Here is a 22,416-nt window from a genome sequence, read left to right as displayed (position 1 = left end):
AAGTTAAACAAGCTTGCCTTAAGAAGGCTAGCACAAAAGTAGCAACGATCGAAAAGGCAAGGCCTCCTGCCTGGGATCCTCCTAACTACTCCTCGAAGCCGAACTCCATGTAGAATCATCCTCGGGATCTCTAGCTCCTGGACTCCAGCATCTGGTTGCGACAATCCGGTATAGAAAGGGGAAAAGAGGGAGAAAAGCAACCGTGAGTACTCATCCAAAGTACTCGCAAGCAAGGAGCTACACTACATATGCATGGGTATATGTGTAAAGGGCCATATTAGAGGACTGAACTGCAGAATGCCAGAATAAGAGGGGGATAGCTAATCCTGTCGAAGATTACGCTTCTGGCCATCTCCATCTTGCAGCATGTAGAAGAGAGTAGATTGAAGTCCTCCAAGTAGCATCGCATAGCATAATCCTACCCGGCGATCCCCTCCTCGTCGCCCTGTTAGAGAGCGATCACCGGGTTGTATCTGGCACTTGGAAGGGTGTATTTTATTCAGTATCCAGTTCTAGTTGTCATAAGCTCAAGGTACAACTCCGGGTCGTCCTTTTACCTAAGGGACACGGCTATTCGAATAGATAAACTTCCCTACAGGGGTGCACCACATAACCCAACACGCTCGATCCCATTTGGCCGGACACACTTTTCTGGGTCATGCCCGGCCTCTTAAGATCAACACGTCGCAGCCCCACCTAGGCTCAACAGAGAGGTCAGCACGCCGGTCTAAACCTATGCGCGCAGGGGTCTGGGCCCATCGCCCTATGCACACCTGCACGTTGCGTACGCGGCCGGAAGCAGACCTAGCCCCCTTAATACAAGCGCGAGCTTACGGTCCAATGCGGCGCGCGCCACTCAGTTGCTGACGTCAAAAGAGCTTCGGCTGATACCACGACGTCGGGATACCCATAACTACTCCCACGTAGATGGTTAGTGCGTATAGACCAAATGGCCAGACTCAGATCAAATACCAAGATCTCGTTAAGCGTGTTATGTATCTGCGAACGCCGACCAGGGCCAGGCCCACCTCTCTCCTAGGTGGTCTCAACCTGCCCTGTCGCTTCGCCATAAAGTAACAGTCGGGGGCCGTCAGGAACCCAGGCCCACCTCTACCGGGATGGAGCCACCTGTCCTTTCAACCCCCTCATCAGAATCACTTGCGGGTACTCAACGAGCCGACCCGACTTTAGTCACCACATGTGTCATGTATATAATGTATATAGGATATACCCGTGATCACCTCCCGAAGTGATCACGGCCCAGTAATATAGCATGGCAGACGGACAAGAGTGTAGGGCCACTGATGGAACACTAGCATCCTATACTAAGCAGTAGGATAGCAGGTAAGGGTAACAACTGTAGCAACAATGACAGGCTATGCATCAGGATAGGATTAACGGAAAGCAGTAACATGCTACACTACTCTAATGCAAGCAGTATAGAGAAGAATAGATGATATCTGGTGATCAAGGGGGGGGGCTTGCCTGGTTGCTCAGACAAGAAGGAGGGGTCATCGGTGACGTAGTCGACCACAGGGGCATCAGCATCGTCACGGGGTCTACCGAAGAGAAGAGGGGGGAGAAACAATAAATACATAGCAAGCAAGTGCATAACAGGACAACAGGCAGAGCTAGACGTGTTCTAACACGGTATGAGGTGATACCGGTGAAGGGGGGAATCATCCGGGAAAATATCCCCGGTGTTTCGCGTTTTCGGGCAGATGAATCGGAGGGGAAAGTTGCGTGTTCGTTATTCTAGGGATGCGTGGCGGACGAACGCGCTGCGTAACCGGATTCGTCTCGTCGTTCTGAGCAACTTTCATGTACAAAGTTTTTTCATTCGAGCTACGGATTATTTTATATTAATTTATAAAGATTTAAATTATTTCTAGAATTAATAGAATTAATTTAATTAGAAAATTAATTACGACGTCAGCGTGAGGTCAGCATGATGTCATCAGTCAACCATCTGTTGACTGGGTCAACAGACGCGTGGGTCCCGTTCGTCATAGTCTCAGGTTAACTAAACAGTAGTTAGTTTTTATTAATTGAATAATTAGTTTAATTATTTAATTAAACAGATTAATTAAGTTTAATTAACTAAATTTTATTATTATTATTTTTATAACTTTATTTTTAATTCTCTTTTCTTTTTCTTTTCTTTTTTTCTTTTTTTTTACAGAAGGATGTGGGGCGGGGGCCCCACTGGGCAGTGGCCCATCGGGCCAAACGGGCGCGGGCGTGCGCCCGCACGACGAGGCGAGCTGGGCGCCGGGGCGGCAGCAGGCCGGGGCACGCGGGACGCGCGGGCGAGGTGCGGGCGTGAGGGACAGAGGGGAGAGGAGCGGACGGGGGTGCTCACAGGGAGCTGCAGGGGGGGCAGTGGGCTCGAGGCGGAGGACGGGGACGCGCGCCGGTGGGGAGGAGGCGGCGACGGACGTAGGCGACGGCGGCCGGCGAGGTCCAGCGGTGGTCGGCGACAGGGGGGTCCGGGCGACCCGGCGGCAGCGGCGTCTAGGCGGCGTCCTAGGCGGCGGCGGCGGATCCAGGGGCGAGACGGCGAGGCGGCAAGGAGGAGGACGTCTGGCGGCGGGGAGAGCGACGGGAGGCGCGGGGCGAGCTCCGGCGACGCAGTCCCAGCGGCGGGGACGGGCGCCGGCGTCGGGGGCCGGGGAGGGGAGGGGCGCCTGCGGCGGGGGACGGGATCGGGCCCCCCCGATCCAAGCGAGTGGGAAGGGAGAGAGTGGGGGGTCGTGGGGGATCTGAGGGAGATGGTGATAGGTTAGGGTTTGGGGTCGGGGGTTAAGCAGGGTGGGTGAGGGGCCGGTTGGGCCAGTGGGCTGGCCGGCTGGGCCGTTGGCCCAGTTGGCCAGGGGGCCTTTTGTTTGTTTGTTGTTTTTCTTTTATATTTCTTTTCTGTTTTCTTTTCTTTATCTATTTCTTTTATTTTAGTTATGTAAAATTTATCACCAGCACCTAACTTAGTATTTGTAAATATACTACTGCCACAATAACTTTGGCACCTAGCTAAAATAGTTTAGTATTTTGTAAAATATAATAGGGGTATAATTAATTGTTTATGCTGTTGTTTTAATCACTTTGGGGTATTTAATTATTTTATAAAGATGTTGCTTCTTCACCAATAATATCCATGATTTATTTGTCACATTGATAACATTTTAGTTTTGACTTTTGAAAACTTTAGTTGTTTGACTTGAATTTGAATTTGAATTTTTGAATCGGTTTTTTTTTGAACTAACCCGAGGTTAACTAAAGTGATCATGGTGACGTGGCATCGTTAGCAGAGTTTTACTGTAGCTTGATTATCCGGGCGTCACAATTCTCCTCCACTACAAGAAATCTCGTCCCGAGATTTAAGAGGGGAGTAAGGGGGGAAGGTTTGGTAACGAATCTAGCGGGTCTTCTCATCCTGGCTTGCACTTCTGGAAGAGGCTGGTCCAATACATTGATGTCTTCATTTCTCTGCTTCGGTCATCATGATGAAGTCGGCGTCCTTTCTTCAGGAACTCCATCGTACTTACGAAAGAATAAGGGGTGGGCATTCTGGGAGAACGGGCCTCGACAAGGTTGTTTATCGGGTCGACAGCATCGAGGAAGGTGGCGAAAGGTAACCCTCGAATCGAAACTTAAGAAAATATCGAGAGCAAAGTAAGGAGGTAACCTGGGAAGTTTCGAGCGGGCAGGCAATCGTTCGATGCCTGTTATAGGGCGTGAAAGGGTCAAAGCAACGGGAATAAGTATTGTGTCCGATATCAGACCTGAAGGTGGCTCGTGAATTACATACGAGGCCAGGTGCGAGGAACAACCTTGGAAACAGGGGGTGTACATAAGAGTCAGGTTTCGATCCTGTGGAACTGTGGGTTATGGGCCCACCATGTGGGTTAAAAGTAGGAAGGGCGGTGACATCTTGCACGATCATGATAGCAAGGCATGGCAGAGGGTAGCCTGTCAGTTATATGTCAGCAACATCGTCGGTACCAAGGGCGAGGGACGAAGAGAACCATTTTCCTGCTCGTTGAAACAAGGCGGACCATTAGGCAAAGTTCTCGTCCATTGGTGGTTACCGAAATGTCACCAACAATAATAACAGGGTCTTACTGACAGAGTTGTACACCGAGGTGTTTACCTAAGCAGGAGAATATTACTGCTTAGATCATATAGTCCACCAGAAAGGTTAAACCAAACAATGGAAAGGAAAAATATGATTATCAGATTAAACAGAAGAATGGAAAGGAAAATGTGTTTAAACACATATTTCAAGGTTATATCCTTTCCAAGGACAAGCAGAGCATGATATCCATGACATGATATAATGTAGAAAACTCTTTAGGTACGGGAGAGAAAATTTCATGACATTACCCATACAATGGTGTTTGGATAATTGAGCAGGAAACATTTAGCATTGGGCTTCAAATGTTCCTGTTGAAAATCGGAGTACCATAGACATGCTTTGAGATAGCATTGACATGGTCAACAGGTGAAGATCAGAATTTGGAAACAAAAAGGATCCATCAGGAACAACTTATAGAATAAGTCTTACAATTTCCTCATGGAAGAATAGATAACCTTGCTGAAAGGAAAACTTATAACAGTAGGTCCTCCCGCCAGGTGTGCTGGGTATCATCACCTTACCGGGTCATAAATAGGCCAATGTTATAACTCTTGGAAATATGTTCCAACCATCATATCTGACCGAGATTCAGATCTGATTGGTGTCAGGGTAACTCAGACTCGGGATGCCTGAGAAGAAAGGTGCAACACAAATTGTCGAAACGACATCGGAGATTCTCGGGAGATGAACTATGGAAGCGAGTTCCGGACAAGGGTTCATCATTACATCAAGGAGAGGTGAGGAGGTGACTGATTGACTCAGCGACACTCCATTGAGATTCCCAAAAGATGGATTTCCATCACTATGTGAACAAGGAGATAACATTAGTTAGATCGAATGACTTAATGATGTATGCTCGAGGAAAACATACACAGTTAAACATTGGTTGAAATGTGCACCCGAAATATGGGCTAGGTAGCACAAACAATGTCCGAATGATGATTCATTAAGCCATAGACGTAGAATGAAACTATAGACCAATAACTTCAAAGCAATAGGGTTGCTAGAAGTTTAGAATTTACACATCACAGACCATTGGTCGGTATTCCTTTTAGAAACAACACGGGGACCAAGAAAGAATGGTGATGGGGAGAAGTATCACTGTACCAAGATGTCATACGAGGTGGTGAGATTCTTACGACATTCTTGACATAAAAGATGGTAATACTCCAGGGTAGAACATATCATAAGCTAGATAGCAAGGAAATCAAGGTACAACACAAAACACGAACAAGTTTGTGTTGAATGGAAGGCAATAAAATGGTCGATGATAAAACAAATCATCGAGGGCAAGGATGGTATTTCTCATCCAGAATTCGATAGATATCTTGGAAGAGCTCAGAATGTTGATGATGTTCACGACACATTTGTAGCGAGAATTTATGAAGAGGTAATCGATCGGCGATGACATCAAGTCGAAGGAATGATGAAGCGGACGGTTATTGGAACCATGATTAGGACACACGCTTGAACTCAAGCTTGTTGTTCCAGGTGAAATGGTATGAGAGGAAGATCGGCGTAAGCTTAGCTCATCATCGAAAGTTGTGTTCCGGGGTTAAGGACCAGGTAGCACAGTTAAAATTTAGCACGCTAATGATATAGCCGATCAGGCTAGGAATGACTTAATGATTATTAAACTCGTAAGCAACGAAAATTACCTAGAGTTATTGAATCGGAGTGCGGACTCGATTCACTATTCGGTGTTCTCGGTTGACAAACAACCCAGAGCCCATGAAGTGACAAAGACAAGGTAAGGTAGTACTTCATCAAAGTTTATAAGATGTAGTGCAATGGTAAGATATCCCCGAGATACCAGGGGTAATACTCAAAGGTAGATCATAATAGAGGTTGGGCAGGCGTATTGACCTGCAGAAGACAAGTGATTTAACTTGTCCAAGAAATGGTATTTAAAGGAGAACATGGTCGGAACCACGATTGCAAAAGGCCAGATCCCAGATATAAGATGAACTTATACCAAGGGAATAATTAATTTAAGAGAAGCTTTTAATGATAAGATCTACATCGTGTCCATGGGCATGAACACAAAGTTCAAGGTCGACTCCCACTTCTTCAATGCATAACCTTCCCTTCGCCTCTCGTATTTTGATAATGACATTAGTTGTCGAAAGTTTTACCTGGTGCAATACCAGATAAGTATGTCCCGCGAAATCTTTCGGGTTCACACAGATTAAGGAAGGCATAGGTTCAACCCATCGGGGCATCGAAGAAAGATATACTACAAACTTCAGGAGTAAATAACACAAGCTCAGAAGTAGAGCATGGTCGACAAAGCAGAGGATACAATTTACCAAAGGCATCATGTATCCGAGGAAAAGCTCACAAGCTTATTTAATATGGAGGACATTGTCGGATAAAATCCGACAAAAGGATCTGGTGGTCCACCAGGGATCTGATGTGAGCATCAGTACTCAACCAGAGGAAGAAGAATGTAAGGAGATCTGATTATAGAAACAACTGACTAACTCAAAGTTCAAATGCAAAGGAATTATGATTTCCAAATCAGGGGGTCAGAAGCAACGCTCTGAGCAAGGATGGATAAGTTGAGTAGGCTTAGGGGTACCATCGATGGCAATTTGATAGGTCGAGATCCAGCTCACGTTTAGAATGGCGTCTGAGCCGGAAGAATGAATTCTAGAATATGATTGAGGTTTGCGAGCATTCGCAACAAATTGAATCAACGGACTCAAAAAGATAATGACAAAGGGTGCCAATAAGATTTCGAGACTTATGGGATTAATCATAATGCTAGTAAGCAAGAATTTCAAGAGCAACAGGCTCCTGAAGATTTTCGGAAGATCGAATAGTATTTTGAAGACTATTGTGGAATACTTAAATCAACTGGGGATGACCGGATACTCGGTAAGTGCGAGAATTATCCGTAGGGGTATTCAGGTGACAAGGAACAGCAAGGCAGTAAGCTCAAAGGATTCTCGGAACAACAGAGAGAATTTCGGGGTATCTTGCAATAACAAGATCAACTGGGAAATATTGTATGAATGGCGAGTATACGTGGTTATCCATAGGAGTTTATCGATGAAAGGGAATTGCAAAAGCGATGAACACAAGTTCTCGGGTTATCAGCGGAGAGTATCTTCAGGGTCTTCACGTGCAGCAGACGATCATCAGTAATAAGGGGCTCTCCGGGTGAAAGTGATAACGAGATCCTAATGTTAGATTTAGCAAAATACACTTAACCCGAATTGAAGAGATGTCAGAGTCCCAGAGTAAAGGTCGAAAAGTAAAAGATCCTACTACCACCCAATGGCGACGTGGGCCCGTAAGACACACAACCATGTTAGTAAAAGTTCTGTAATGTCTAGACTCGACTTCGGCCAAGGAGTTGGAAAGGGGGATTCCTACAGGCAGTTGGCTCTGATACCAACTTGTGACGCCCCCGATTTGACCGTACACTAATCATGCACGCAAATGTGTACGACCAAGATCAGGGACTCACGGGAAGATATCACAACACAACTCTAAAACATAAATAAGTCATACAAGCATCATAATACAAGCCAGGGGCCTCGAGGGCTCGAATACAAGTGCTCGATCACAGACGAGTCAGCGGAAGCAACAATATCTGAGTACAGACATAAGTTAAACAAGCTTGCCTTAAGAAGGCTAGCACAAAAGTAGCAACGATCGAAAAGGCAAGGCCTCCTGCCTGGGATCCTCCTAACTACTCCTCGAAGCCGAACTCCATGTAGAATCATCCTCGGGATCTCTAGCTCCTGGACTCCAGCATCTGGTTGCGACAATCCGGTATAGAAAGGGGAAAAGAGGGAGAAAAGCAACCGTGAGTACTCATCCAAAGTACTCGCAAGCAAGGAGCTACACTACATATGCATGGGTATATGTGTAAAGGGCCATATTAGAGGACTGAACTGCAGAATGCCAGAATAAGAGGGGGATAGCTAATCCTGTCGAAGATTACGCTTCTGGCCATCTCCATCTTGCAGCATGTAGAAGAGAGTAGATTGAAGTCCTCCAAGTAGCATCGCATAGCATAATCCTACCCGGCGATCCCCTCCTCGTCGCCCTGTTAGAGAGCGATCACCGGGTTGTATCTGGCACTTGGAAGGGTGTATTTTATTCAGTATCCAGTTCTAGTTGTCATAAGCTCAAGGTACAACTCCGGGTCGTCCTTTTACCGAGGGACACGGCTATTCGAATAGATAAACTTCCCTGCAGGGGTGCACCACATAACCCAACACGCTCGATCCCATTTGGCCGGACACACTTTTCTGGGTCATGCCCGGCCTCGTAAGATCAACACGTCGCAGCCCCACCTAGGCTCAACAGAGAGGTCAGCACGCCGGTCTAAACCTATGCGCGCAGGGGTCTGGGCCCATCGCCTATGCACACCTGCACGTTGCGTACGCGGCCGGAAGCAGACCTAGCCCCCTTAATACAAGCGCGAGCTTACGGTCCAATGCGGCGCGCGCCACTCAGTTGCTGACGTCAAAAGAGCTTCGGTTGATACCACGACGTCGGGATACCCATAACTACTCCCACGTAGATGGTTAGTGCGTATAGACCAAATGGCCAGACTCAGATCAAATACCAAGATCTCGTTAAGCGTGTTATGTATCTGCGAACGCCGACCAGGGCCAGGCCCACCTCTCTCCTAGGTGGTCTCAACCTGCCCTGTCGCTCCGCCATAAAGTAACAGTCGGGGGCCGTCAGGAACCCAGGCCCACCTCTACCGGGATGGAGCCACCTGTCCTTTCAACCCCCTCATCAGAATCACTTGCGGGTACTCAACGAGCCGACCCGACTTTAGTCACCACATGTGTCATGTATATAATGTATATAGGATATACCCGTGATCACCTCCCGAAGTGATCACGGCCCAGTAATATAGCATGGCAGACGGACAAGAGTGTAGGGCCACTGATGGAACACTAGCATCCTATACTAAGCAGTAGGATAGCAGGTAAGGGTAACAACTGTAGCAACAATGACAGGCTATGCATCAGGATAGGATTAACGGAAAGCAGTAACATGCTACACTACTCTAATGCAAGCAGTATAGAGAAGAATAGACGATATCTGGTGATCAAGGGGGGGGCTTGCCTGGTTGCTCAGACAAGAAGGAGGGGTCATCGGTGACGTAGTCGACCACAGGGGCATCAGCATCGTCACGGGGTCTACCGAAGAGAAGAGGGGGGAGAAACAGTAAATACATAGCAAGCAAGTGCATAACAGAACAACAGGCAGAGCTAGTCGTGTTCTAACACGGTATGAGGTGATACCGGTGAAGGGGGGAATCATCCGGGAAAATATCCCCGGTGTTTCGCGTTTTCGGGCAGATGAATCGGAGGGGAAAGTTGCGTGTTCGTTATTCTAGGGATGCGTGGCGGACGAACGCGCTGCGTAACCGGATTCGTCTCGTCGTTCTGAGCAATTTTCATGTACAAAGTTTTTTCATCCGAGCTACGGATTATTTTATATTAATTTATAAAGATTTAAATTATTTCTAGAATTAATAGAATTAATTTAATTAGAAAATTAATTACGACGTCAGCGTGAGGTCAGCATGATGTCGTCAGTCAACCATCTGTTGACTGGGTCAACAGACGCGTGGGTCCCGTTCGTCATAGTCTCAGGTTAACTAAACAGTAGTTAGTTTTTATTAATTGAATAATTAGTTTTAATTATTTAATTAAACAGATTAATTAAGTTTAATTAACTAAATTTTATTATTATTATTTTTATAACTTTATTTTTAATTCTCTTTTCTTTTTCTTTTCTTTTTTTCTTTTTTTTTACAGAAGGATGTGGGGCGGGGGCCCCACTGGGCAGTGGCCCATCGGGCCAAACGGGCGCGGGCGTGCGCCCGCATGACGAGGCGAGCTGGGCGCGCGGGCGCCGGGGCGGCAGCAGGCCGGGGCACGCGGGACGCGCGGGCGAGGTGCGGGCGTGAGGGACAGAGGGGAGAGGAGCGGACGGGGGTGCTCACAGGGAGCTGCAGGGGGGCAGTGGGCTCGAGGCGGAGGACGGGGACGCGCGCCGGTGGGGAGGAGGCGGCGACGGACGTAGGCGACAGGGGGGGTCCGGGCGACCCGGCGGCAGCGGCGTCCAGGCGGCGTCCTGGGCGGCGGCGGCGGATCCAGGGGCGAGACGGCGAGGCGGCGAGGAGGAGGACGTCTGGCGGCGGGGAGAGCGACGGGAGGCGCGGGGCGAGCTCCGGCGACGCAGTCCCAGCGGCGGGCACGGGCGCCGACGTCGGGGACCGGGGAGGGGAGGGGCGCCTGCGGCGGGGGACGGGATCGGGCTCCCCCCCCGATCCAAGCGAGTGGGGAGGGAGAGAGTGGGGGGGTCGTGGGGGATCTGGGGGAGATGGTGATAGGTTAGGGTTTGGGGTCGGGGGTTAAGCAGGGGGGTGAGGGGCCGGTTGGGCCAGTGGGCTGGCCGGCTGGGCCGTTGGCCCAGTTGGCCAGGGGGCCTTTTGTTTGTTTGTTGTTTTTTATATATATTTCTTTTCTGTTTTCTTTTCTTTATCTATTTCTTTTATTTTAGTTATGTAAAATTTATCACCAGCACCTAACTTAGTATTTGTAAATATACTACTGCCACAATAACTTTGGCACCTAGCTAAAATAGTTTAGTATTTTGTAAAATATAATAGGGGTATAATTAATTGTTTATGCTGTTGTTTTAATCACTTTGGGGTATTTAATTATTTTATAAAGATGTTGCTTCTCCACCAATAATATCCATGATTTATTTGTCACATTGATAACATTTTAGTTTTGACTTTTGAAAACTTTAGTTGTTTGACTTGAATTTGAATTTGAATTTTTGAATCGGTTTTTTTTAACTAACCCAAGGTTAACTAAAGTGATCATGGTGACTTGGCATCGTTAGCAGAGTTTTACTGTAGCTTGATTATCCGGGCGTCACAGGGCTGCCATGCAAACACATTCTCTTTGTTCTCCATCATCTGAACTTAACTGAAATACCAAAGTGTTGTGTCCTTCATCAGTTGTCCAAAAATGCGAGAGATGGGTTGCCTATGCAGCGGAAGAGTGATATGTTTGGATGGGGTTGGTCAGGGCCATTGGAGAGAGAACGGTATAGTCAAATAACCATAAAAACCACAGAAGGTGCTCATGTTGCAGCAAATGATCCCTTCTTGTTCGGCGAGTTGATGAAGTGTCTGGACAACATAATAACGCAGAAAAAGATTTCAGAGGAGGAACTTATAGGAAGTAGAAGGTATGCTATGCTTATGAAGGAGGCAAGTCGGGCGCAACAAGTTGAACCTGGTATTGCTGATCCTGAGAAAGTTTCGACGAAGGGTGCACCTAAGAAGGGGCGGTCGACTCTCTCTACAAAGCCCCGTTGGACCTCACTTCTGGGACCATTTACGGGCCGAATCGACCGCCCGAGTCGCCTTCGGGCTTGATTTGGAGTGGATGAATAGCTCAATGTGGGCCCAGGAGCGGAGGTCGGCATTTTTTTTGTAACTTAGTTTTTTTACCATGTAAAAGCGGCGGCTGGCGTTTTTATGTTTCTATAAGAGCAATCGAACGGCGGTGTAATTATCACAGAGACGTATGTAAAACCATTGAAACAGTATGAAAAATCTGGATATAACTAGTGTGCCATAATGATAGAAATAATTCCAAAACAGAGGCATTACATGATCAAAATTGTAGCAAGTACCGACCACGGCACGTTTATTTAGTTGCGAAACATACAAAATCATGTCACATTACAATAACGAAATGTCTTAATATCAAAATTGTAGCAAGTACCGACCACTGCATGTTTATTTAGTTGCCCATATGCAAAATGATGACGCGTTACAATAAAGAAATGTCTTAATAGCCAACACCACATCCTCCTATCCATTTCTTGTCCATGATCTTGAGAATCTTCTCTTTCACATTTTCCATCGTGTTGCATTCTGAAAAAAGTATTTCTGCCAGAACGCGTCCCCTTGAAGCATTAATCTCGTCCTGGTCAAAGTCATATATTCACTCATCTCCGTCCCAGTGTTCAGCGCATCTGACCATGAAAAGACCACAAGAGACTCTGCAAAAATAACGCGAGTCAAGTAAGGATGGATCAGACAACTACATACGCATTCAAGTTTGAACATACCCATCATGCTGTAATGGCATATTGTACTCCCTTATTGATCACGAAGAGACATCAGGATAATCCATTTATAAAATGGAGTTTACCTCCTTCATATCTTTAGCTATTTCTTCCCTCTGAAATAGAAATGTCAAATCCATATTAAATACGTAACAAATGGACACCTCTCGAAACTATTAATATATTATGTTTTATGTACAGTTGTAAGCTTACCATTGTAGTAATCTTTGAAAGAACTCTCTTGCGGATTTTGCCAGTAGAATTTAAAACTTGAAACTCTTCCTTCTTCTTGTGCATGACAACGGTTATCCAATGGTTTTCGTCCACATGAAAACGGAAGTATGCCTACAACATGGTTTTGTTATGTAGGTCTGCATACAGATACTAACGTAGTACAACGGTTCATATGAAAATGCAATACCTTATCTTTCACATAATACTCCTCAGTCACTCTAGACACCATTTTTGTTTGGTTTGTGAAATGTTCTAAAAAATGCTTCTTAGAGTTCTTAACCTTTCACGAAGAATAAACCAGTGGGACACCCAAGATGACAATATGTGACGATCAGAACGAGGAGTATGGGTCTGTATATGGTTGCAATAACAATTGATGACCTGAAAAAACATAACAGTATTATGGCTATTAGAAAATTAATAAAACAGACGTGTACAACGTAATAAATTAATGCTCGTACTTACAGCGCCATTCAACCACTTTTTCGAAGTAATTGCTTGAAGCATTTCTGCCGTACATGTTTCCCACCTATTCCCGTCATGTGGACAACAGTTTTTGAACAATGCTTCGACGAGTCTGCTAGTGTCTGGATATAAACCCTCGCGGCCTCTATGTGATCCTCAGTAATGTAATCGGGACTAATTAGAGCAGCCCTTGTACCAAACAGACCTACAACAGTTAACAAACAATGAGTTCACAAAGTATGCAAGCAAGGATAAAAAAATCAAGATCGAATTACCTCTAACTTACTTTTTTTGCACGTTTACGTGCACAGTTATGATTATACGGTGAACGAAAGTATTTCGACTGTTGCCGTTTGCATTTCCCATCATTCTCCTTAGTCCCATTTTCTTTTGCATTCTTCATACGGGTCCGTAGCCTATCCATTCTTCATGCATGCGATCACGTATGGGGGAGTCCTGGATTATGGGGTCCTCGGGGAGCCGGCCTATGTGACATGGGCCGGACTGATGGGCCGTGAGGATACAAGACAGAAGGCCTTCCCCGTGTCCGGATGGGACTCTCCTTCGCGTGGATGGCAAGCTTGGCGTTCGGATGTGTATTTTCCTTCTCCGTAAACCGACTTTGTACAACCCTAGTCCCCTCTGGTGCTTATATAAACTGGAGGGTTTAGTCCGTAGAGATCATCACAATCATACAGGCTAGACATCTAGGGTTTAGCCATTACGATCTCGAGGTAGATCAACTCTTGTAACCCCTATACTCATCAAAGTCAATCAAGCAAGAAGTAGGGTATTACCTCCATTAAGAGGGCCCGAACCTGGACCTGTGTCGTGGAAACGTCACGGCAGATGTCTGCCGGTTTGGACACCGACACCCTGCCTACCTTCGATCCTTAGACGCACAGTTCGGGACCCCCTACCCGAGATCTGCCGGTTTTGACACCGACAACGTACCCCTAGTGCAACTAGCACCGCTCGGGTGTGCCGGTAGGGCTAGTCTCAAAGACGTTTTTTTTCACCGGAATCAAATGAACCCCAACTTTTTCCACATACTCCAGGCACCATGGGAAGCACGCATGACAATTTTCGGTATTTTTCGACGTCCGATGCATTTCCTAGGGTTTTCCCGGCGAAAAAAACCCTAAAACACTGCCCGAACATGATGCAACGTGCGTTCGGTGTCCAATTTTGTTCATATCTTGCGTGGGGCCCTACATTGGGCATGCACACATGCTGGCAAAAATTGGTTTCATTTCATGCATGCGATCACGTATCCCTAGTGCAACCAGCACCGCTCGGGTGTGCCGGTAGGGCTAGTCTCAGAGACGTTTTTTTTCACCTAAACCGAATGACCCCCAACTTTTCCCACGTACTCCAGGCACCATGGGAAGCATGCATGACAATTTTTGGTATTTTTCGACGTCCAATGCATTTTCTAGGGTTTTTCCAGCGAAAAAACCCTAAAACACTGCCCGGGCATGACGCGACGTGCGTTCGGCGTCAAATTTCGTTCATATCTTGCGTGGGGGACTACATTGGGCATGCACACACGCTCTCAGATTTCGTTTCGACAATATGTTCTGCTCCCTGCCATTTCGCATGCTCTTCGCTAAATACTTTTTATAATTTTTTTCATTCTCGTCATTGTCGTATTATTTTAACAACAGCTTCGACCAAAAGAAAATTGTAATCTTTCAGACAAACATACATTTTCTCACTGAAATTTCATTCAACCTGCATAGATATTTTACATAGTCGAACGAACTTTAAACGATAATGATAAGTTCATACATAAAAGACTAGTAGTTAAACTTAGAATGACATAACGAAATTAAAACTTAAAACGACATTTAAAAAAAACTACTCCTCGTCGCTATCGAGGAGGTCGATCACGACCGCGCCGTCGCCGCCGCCGTCGTCGTTGCTGTCCGCGGCGACGTCATCCCAGTCGATGCCGCCGTGGTCGGGCGCCTCCACCTCTCTTGCTCCTCCACCGCCGCCTCCTCCGGCGCCATGCGGCCTGCTCTGTTGCCATCATCACGGCCGCTTTGATTGCGGCCGCTACCTCGGCGGCCTCCCTCGCAGCCACTGCTGCCGCCGCCGCCTCCGACGCCTGTAGGGCCACGTGATACCGCGTAGTGTCATCCGAATCGCCGTCCTCAAGGAGGATGACCTGCTCCGGCGGCAACTCAACCTCCGCCGGCGAGAGGGGAAAGACGGCCGCTGCCGCCCGTCAGGTCAGGGGTCACGCCGAACGCCGCCAGGCAGAAGGCGGCGATGACCTCCCAGAAATCCTTCCCACGCCAGAAGTCGTGGCGGCCGCGGATGTTGTGTCGGCCGCCGGAGTGGCTCCGGAGCTCCTCCTCCGTCGCGGCGGGCCCCGGCGTCGCGAAGCCGTCCTTTTTGATATTCCAGTTGTGTGGAAGACGACAGCCCGGCGACACGGGGAGGCAGTGGCGGTGGAGCTCCGTCGTCTCCGGCCCGCCGAGGCTGGTCAGCCAGGCGCCGGGGACGTCATCATCGTCGCCGCTGGCGTTGCTGCTGCCGCGGTGGAACGCCATCGCCGGGGCATCGGGGGCGTCGGGGGTCGGGTGTGAGGGCGTCGGGGGTCTGGTGTGAGGCCGTCGGAGGAGGCCGGTGGCTTTATATAGCCGTCCGGGGCGACGGGAGGTGGGCGGCTGGCTTTAATCGCCATTAATTGCGCCTCGGGACGGGACGGGGGTGGCAGGCGACGGGACGGGGCGGCGGGGCGGAAGCTGAGGCGGTAGCGGTGGCGTGCGACAGGCGAGGAGGCGGCAGTGGTGGCGTGGCAGGCGAGAAGGCGGCGTGCGGCAGGCGGGCGTGGCAGCCGAAGGGGGCAGGCCCGTTGAGTCTGGGCGCGTGCAACCGCCTCTGTGCATGCGGCACGCACGTTGACTCTTCGGGCGGCGTGATTGACGGGGGAGGTGGGGGCGCGACGGGACGACGGTTCGACTAATAAATATCTGCAGGCAAGCGGGCGGGACGACCGGACGAAAAGAACCCGTATTCGAATACGTACACGCTTCGGGCGGGCGGTCTCTTTTTCAAATTATGCCCATCGCACCCTTCATTATGAAGGGGTATCGGACAATCTTGGCCGTTCTTGTGTTGGAGGGGGTCTGCTGGAATTTTGTCTATTTTGGGCCTAGTCCAATAGCAGTTTCAGAAATTCCTAATAAATCCTAGAGGCCCACGCAGCCCATTCGTGCAAGGCAAGAGGTGGAACTAAAGTTTTGTCCCACATTACTAGTTTAGAGGAAGTTGGACCTCTTTATAAGGGAGGCTCTTTCTCCACATGTATGAGGATGAGAACAAGAGGGACATCCACGCGCGCTCCTCCTCCGCCGCCCGCCTCGCCACGCCTCGTCACGCCGCGCCGCGCCGCGGGTTGCGGGAATGACCCGAGCCGATGTCTAAATTTTTGCCACGCACGACGGGTATACGAAAGGTCACGCGGAAGCTGAAACGTTTTTGCTGTAGTGGAGATTGAATACGAACGGCGCACCTCTTCGCCTGCTGCCTGTTCGTTTCGTCTCCCTCGTTCTCTTCAGCTCCCGGCGCAGCCTCTCGCCTCCTTCTCTTGAGTCTATAAAAGGGAGGTCGCTCCTCTCTCAGAGACGCACCAAAACCTCTTCTTCCTCTCGCCACAAGTTCCTGAGCACTGCGCTGCTGCTACAATCTTCCCCATCCCGGCTTGCGGCGTGCACCGCAGGTCGGGACAGTAGGCCTCCGAAACCGCACCTCTTTGAGTCATGTACGGGAGAAGGGTGATAAGGTTTTTGGGGAGCGCTCTGCGCGACTACTGACTCCTTCGTCACGGACGCCCCGGACTCCGACGACTACTTCCCCGACGACGACTTCTTCCCCGACGTCGACAACCTCCTCGACGACATGGCTGGCGAGGACACCGACCCAAGTCCAGTGCTACTGTTGCTGCTGTCCCGAATGTGATCTTCTCCTTTCTGTTTGATGTCCTGCCACAGTTCCTTCTTCTAGTGTTTTCCCTAGATATGTTAGGTTCTACTTCATATATGGAACTTGCCCTACTGTCTGCTCTAGATAAGCTTGGTTACAGTTCATATATGCATATGCTATTTACCTTCTCTCTGTCAGATCGCATGACTAGTTTTATCCCTGTTATATTAGTCATGCTTTATTTAATATTTTTGTTAATAAAATCATTTGGTAAATTGCTCATATTTCCGACAGGGTCTACCGAAGCGGAAGTGTAGGATTTTTAGACCGATTTAGACCATAGGGATTTTTTTATGCTGCCTATTTCATTCACAGGACTGAAATGCTTGGTGATTTTCCTTGGAATTCATTTGCACTTTATTTTGGAGAAAAATGCGCATCCACTAAAACCTCCGATATTTTCTTCTGAATACGTGTTTTGTTTGGTTCGGCTAGAAACGAATACGGAGCGGAGGGGATTCTACATCAGTCCGGGATTAGATGTTTTCACAGATGTGAAACGTTGTAAATGCAAAATGCAAGGTATATTTATACACAGTAGAAAACGGAATTCATGTGAATACATGCAGTATACCGCAAATTGTTTCCCCCTGATTTAGCAGTAAAGAATCAAAACCACAATGAGATCAAAACTGTGAAGCAGGAAATTTGCGAACAGAAAAGCAGAGAGCAACGTCCTCAGAATTTCTGCATCAAACAAACTTGATTTGCTAGACCATAGATAGTTTCAGTGCAATATTAAAATGCAGGTTGGGGATTCACACTAGATGAATGCTAGTGAGCCAAAGTAGGAAGTAAGAACAGATGACCCAAAAGGAGGGGGAAAATCGATCTCACTGAAAACTGAAAGTGCTGCCTCCAGCAACAGTAGCACCTTCATACATAGATGTAACTTTAAGATAATAAAAAAGGTTAATCTATTTATGCAGTAATCTCAGAGCAGAGCAGCATATGATTTGCTTTCTACATAAATAAAGTAATAAACAAAGCATAACAAACAAAAAAACTGAAGCAATTTATAGACATCCTAGTCTTGCACTTGACCTCTGGATCTCCCAGTTCCCATCCATCCGCAACAGCATTAACCACATGAGCCGTCGTTGGATGTTAAACTGCAGCAGCCGCGCGTAGGAAAAACAGTGGGGTTGATGCACATTTAGGGAGTGTGTGAACTGTGTACTCAGAGCATACACACATCTTACAAGAAATGTGTACTTTTTCTTTCTCCCTTCAGTGACCAAATCCAGAAATCTGTCCTAAAACGCTGCTGCAGAGCGCTTCTTTTGTTTTGAACGTTGTAAAACTGTACCTGGTCGCAGGGTTGTTTTCGAGGAATGGAGCCGGGGAGCTCAGCTCACTCCCTGTTATTTTTTGGTTTGGAAGTTCATCGCGCTCTCGCAATGCCACCTGGTGACATGTCAGAGTATGGCACTACTGATCCATGCCACCGATGAATTGCGGAACGGTACGAAATTGAATACCAAGAACAAGGGAGGAGAAAGAACAAACATTCAGATGCTTCTTTTCAACACACTTCCATTGCACACGCGTGAAATGATGTTTGCATTACACACACAGAACACTATTCACTACACTATTGTCCGAACATTCAGAATGAGGCCATATGTTTTACCAGCAAGCAAACACGCTAGTCTAGAACCGCAAGCAAATAAGTACATGACTCTGCATTGAAAAGAAGGTCGCAAGAACCAGAAAAAAATTAGAAGAGTGACCAATCTGCACAGACACCTGTAACTTCTAACACTACGGTTCAGAATCGAGAAACATCAGAATCAACGCCTGTTTGCGATGCTGAAGGAGCTGACTTTCATCGGCGTGGCGACCACCAGGGGAGCTTCAGGGGAGTCGGATCCTGCGAAGTTCTCGTGCATGAACCGGCTGTCGACGATGGACTCTTCCTTGAGGACGACCTTGTAGCAGTAGCAGCTCTTGAGGCCCTCCTGGTCGCGGTAGCAGTGATGGTTGCTGTCCTTCACTTTTTGGAAGTTCCATATGAGGCTGAACTTGCCGACTGTCGCGACGAGATGTTTTTCTTGCTTCCCGTTCTCCGTTACCTGGGGGCAAAATCACAGCAGAGGAACACGGATCAGGGGATATGCTTTTCAATAATGAAGAATTAAGAAAGCTGTAACAAGCCATTTGCATACAAATGAAGATAGCAGAGATGTAACATCTGAAACAACCAATGGCATGAGAAACAGACTATTGCATTCAGGTATCATTTAGGAAGAACACGAATGTGTATACTGCAGAGATTGTTATTTCCCAAACATTATACCCTGTTTCCAATTGAAGAAACATGTTTATATAAGCCATGGAGACATGGAACCACAGAAAGCATGGACAAATTTTATACTAACATTGGTAGTGGCGTTGAAGTCACAAGTTTGTTTCATGTACGAACAGAGGAGATATCAGAAATGGTTCAATTGGTGTTGGTTCTGAATTGACATTTGTACTATGAACTGAACTTGTTCTACTCATTAGTACCAAAAGTAATGCGGTCTAAACTGAGAGTATCACAAAACTGTCTGGCTACTGATTACCCTACAAGTCATCACACTACCATGTCCGGATGGATACGCTAATTAGTACCGCATATTCATAGGTAATAATAGATGGCGTGTTGAATTTTCCTGTAAACTGGTATTTAATCAGTACAGATTTCCCATTAGAGCTATGACAAGTTAGTAAGTTAGCGAACTGCCATTATGGATAGCGAAATTTGATTAAACTGAATTCACATATAACCAGGACTACATAAGTCTAGATGAACAGCTAGCTAATCTTGCACATTCGAGACAAAATTTGATTAAGACCCAAAAGTACATTAGCAAGTAGCAGCAGTAGGAACAGTAAATGGTTATGTGCCTGAATAAGGAAGAAAATGAGACTTACCCATGAAAATTGTCCACCATGGAATTTGTTGTCATTCCCAGCCAAGATTGAATCAAGCGGACTGAGCTTCAGCAACCTGGGCGCCGCGATCCTGATTCCCATACGCCCACTGAACCCGGTCTTCTCCTTCCCATCCTTGTCCTTGAAGATGGTGCAGATCAAAACCAAGTATGTGTCCGTGGTGCCCAGGATCCACTTCCCATCGTAAGTAACATCCACATGCGTGATCGGTGACCCAAGGCCTGGGAACACCGTCTTGGCCATCCGCATCGAGCTCTTGGAGTAGAGCCTGATCTTGCCATCGACGGAGCCAACAACAATCGAACCGTCCCCGGTGCTCGCGAAGCACTGGAAGTTGGTGCCCCGCGAGAACTGGTGGCCCTGCGACCAGTGCAGCACCGGCGAGTCGGAGGAGTTGCCGATGGTCTGCACCCTGCCCCTCGCGTCGCGCATGTCCCACCTGCACAGCCGGTTGTCGTCCAGCCCCAGGAAGGTTGAACCGGAGGGCTCGAGCTGCGCGCTCTTGCTGTCGTTGGCGATGTCCCGCATCGTGATGTCGGTGCCGTCCTTCTCGAACCGCCACTCGGTGACGACCTTGCCGGTCTCGATGTCCACATGGTGGACGCCGTTGGAATGGGGCGCGCCGGTGTCCCCGGGGCTCATCAGCAGCATGTTGGTCTCGCCGCGCATCAGCAGGGCCTTCTTGGGCGTCGAGTAGGTGCTGCCGGTGGTGGTACTGCCAGCGCGGCCGCCCGAGATCCTGACCGACACGCCCTTGCCGTGCACGCCGTGCCGGAAGTTCTTGACGACCTGAATCCCGGCGCCGCCGACCAGGAAGCTGTTGTCGAGCGCGCCGAGCGCGAGGCTCTGGATGCCGCTGCCGTCCCCGGCCTCCTCCTCGAACTCCTCGAGCAGGTCCCTGGCGGCGGGGGGAGGGGCGAGGTCGTCCTCCGCGTCGGCCCAGACGGCGTCGTCGGCCTCGGCGGGGCGCGCCCAGGCGGCGAAGTCGGCGCCGAAGACCTCCCGGCGGCCCTCGTCCGTGGCCTCCACCCCGTACGTGTTCTCGAAGAGGCACCGGTCGTACTGCTCCCGGAAGCGGCGGAAGGCGGCGTCGTTGGGGAACCGCAGCGCCCACACGGAGCCGGCCGCGGCGAAGTCCGCCCGGCGCTGCCCCGGGAGCGCCTTGAGCTGCAGCTCCTGCCCCACGGGCGCCGACACCCGCCGGCCCGGGCCCACCTCGAGGACCCACCTGGGCCCCCGCGAGGCCGAGGACGAGGAGGAGGTGTGGCGACGGCCGCGGCGGTCGCGGTCGTCGTCGTAGTAGTCGTCGTCCGCCTCCGCGGCGGCGGCGGCGGCCTTGTCGACGAAGGCGTAGGTGGCGCGGCGCTCGGCGGGGACCCAGCGGGCGTCGGCGGAGGCGCCGCCGACGTGGAGGTAGAGGCGGGCGGCGTTGTCGGGCTGCTTGTACTTGAGGTCGAGGGCCCGGAGCTTGGCGTCGAGGAACTCGATGGAGGCGGGGGTGGTGGCCCGGAGCGGGTCGTCCTTCCGCGGCCCGGACGCGGACCCGGACCCGGGGTCGTACTCCTCGTCGGCGTCCTCCTCCTCGCCGGAGGAGGAGGTGAGGTCGAGGTCCTCGCGGCTGTTGGCGGCGCCCATGGCCGGCCGGCGGGGGTGGGTGGTTGGCTGAGTGACGAGTCGAGCGAGGGGAATTCGGCGGTGATCGGGAGGGAGGATGGATGGAGCGGGTGTGGGAGAGGAAAGCGATCAGGTCGGTCGGTGGGCCGCGGGGGATTATATAAGCAGATGGGATCGTGTGGCGTCAGACGTGGCGGAGGAGGGGAGGGGAGGTCGGTGGGTGACTACGTGGGACTGACGCGACGCGCTCCGCCTACGTACACGGCCGTATGAATGATCGATCCGCCTGTCTGTCATCGGTTGCTTCGCCCACGGGTGATGGGGCCGGATTTAGCCGTCGATCGTGCCGACGAGCTGCATATCCAATCAAGTACAAAATTAATTAGATAGTCCCTTCGTTCACAAATATAACATGTTCTAACTTTTATTTTCGGTCCGTATATAATTCATAGTGTTTTTTTTAACTCAATACAAACGGAGACATTCATACATACACGCATACACTCATCCCTATAAACACACACACGCAGACCCTACCACAATGAGCACTCTCGGAAGACACATCATCTTAGGATTGACGAAGTCAACACAGACACCTCGTAGTCGACGGGTACGTCTCCTTCCACCAAATGTGCATCGCCGAAAATCCTGAAATAAATACATGAATAAATGCGATAATCAGGACTAAAATCCTGATTGGCTGAGGATACCACTGTTCACCTAACGATCCAACCACAGGTTGGTTCGTAAATTAACTTATCTTTCATGTCAAAATGTAGACTGCTCCGATTGCTTCTCTTGTCCATCGCTTCTGTTTACGGTTGCAACATATGTTTTCGACGTGGCATGTTCAGTTGTGTGATGTAACAATATTTGTACTTAGCATTGACATTTTTAAGTCAGCC

The 22,416-nt window shown here is 49.0% G+C and overlaps 1 protein-coding gene across 1 annotated transcript; it reads right to left on the bottom strand.

Moving 5' to 3' along the window:
* Positions 1-18,459: 18,459 nt before the first annotated feature.
* Positions 18,460-21,643, bottom strand: LOC109734969 (protein CYPRO4). Its single transcript, XM_020294158.4, has 2 exons — positions 19,877-21,643; positions 18,460-19,032 (listed from the first exon to the last, which is right to left on the bottom strand). Exons 1-2 carry the CDS (start codon positions 21,530-21,532, stop codon positions 18,751-18,753), a joined length of 1,938 nt encoding a protein of 645 aa, XP_020149747.1. The 5' UTR covers positions 21,533-21,643; the 3' UTR covers positions 18,460-18,750.
* Positions 21,644-22,416: the final 773 nt, after the last annotated feature.

This window comes from Aegilops tauschii, chromosome 6 (genome assembly GCF_002575655.3).
Source record: "Aegilops tauschii subsp. strangulata cultivar AL8/78 chromosome 6, Aet v6.0, whole genome shotgun sequence".
Taxonomy (NCBI): Eukaryota; Viridiplantae; Streptophyta; class Magnoliopsida; order Poales; family Poaceae; genus Aegilops; species Aegilops tauschii.
The sequence above is the reverse complement of the archived record's forward strand: the minus strand, read 5'-3'. Positions and strand labels throughout refer to the sequence as shown.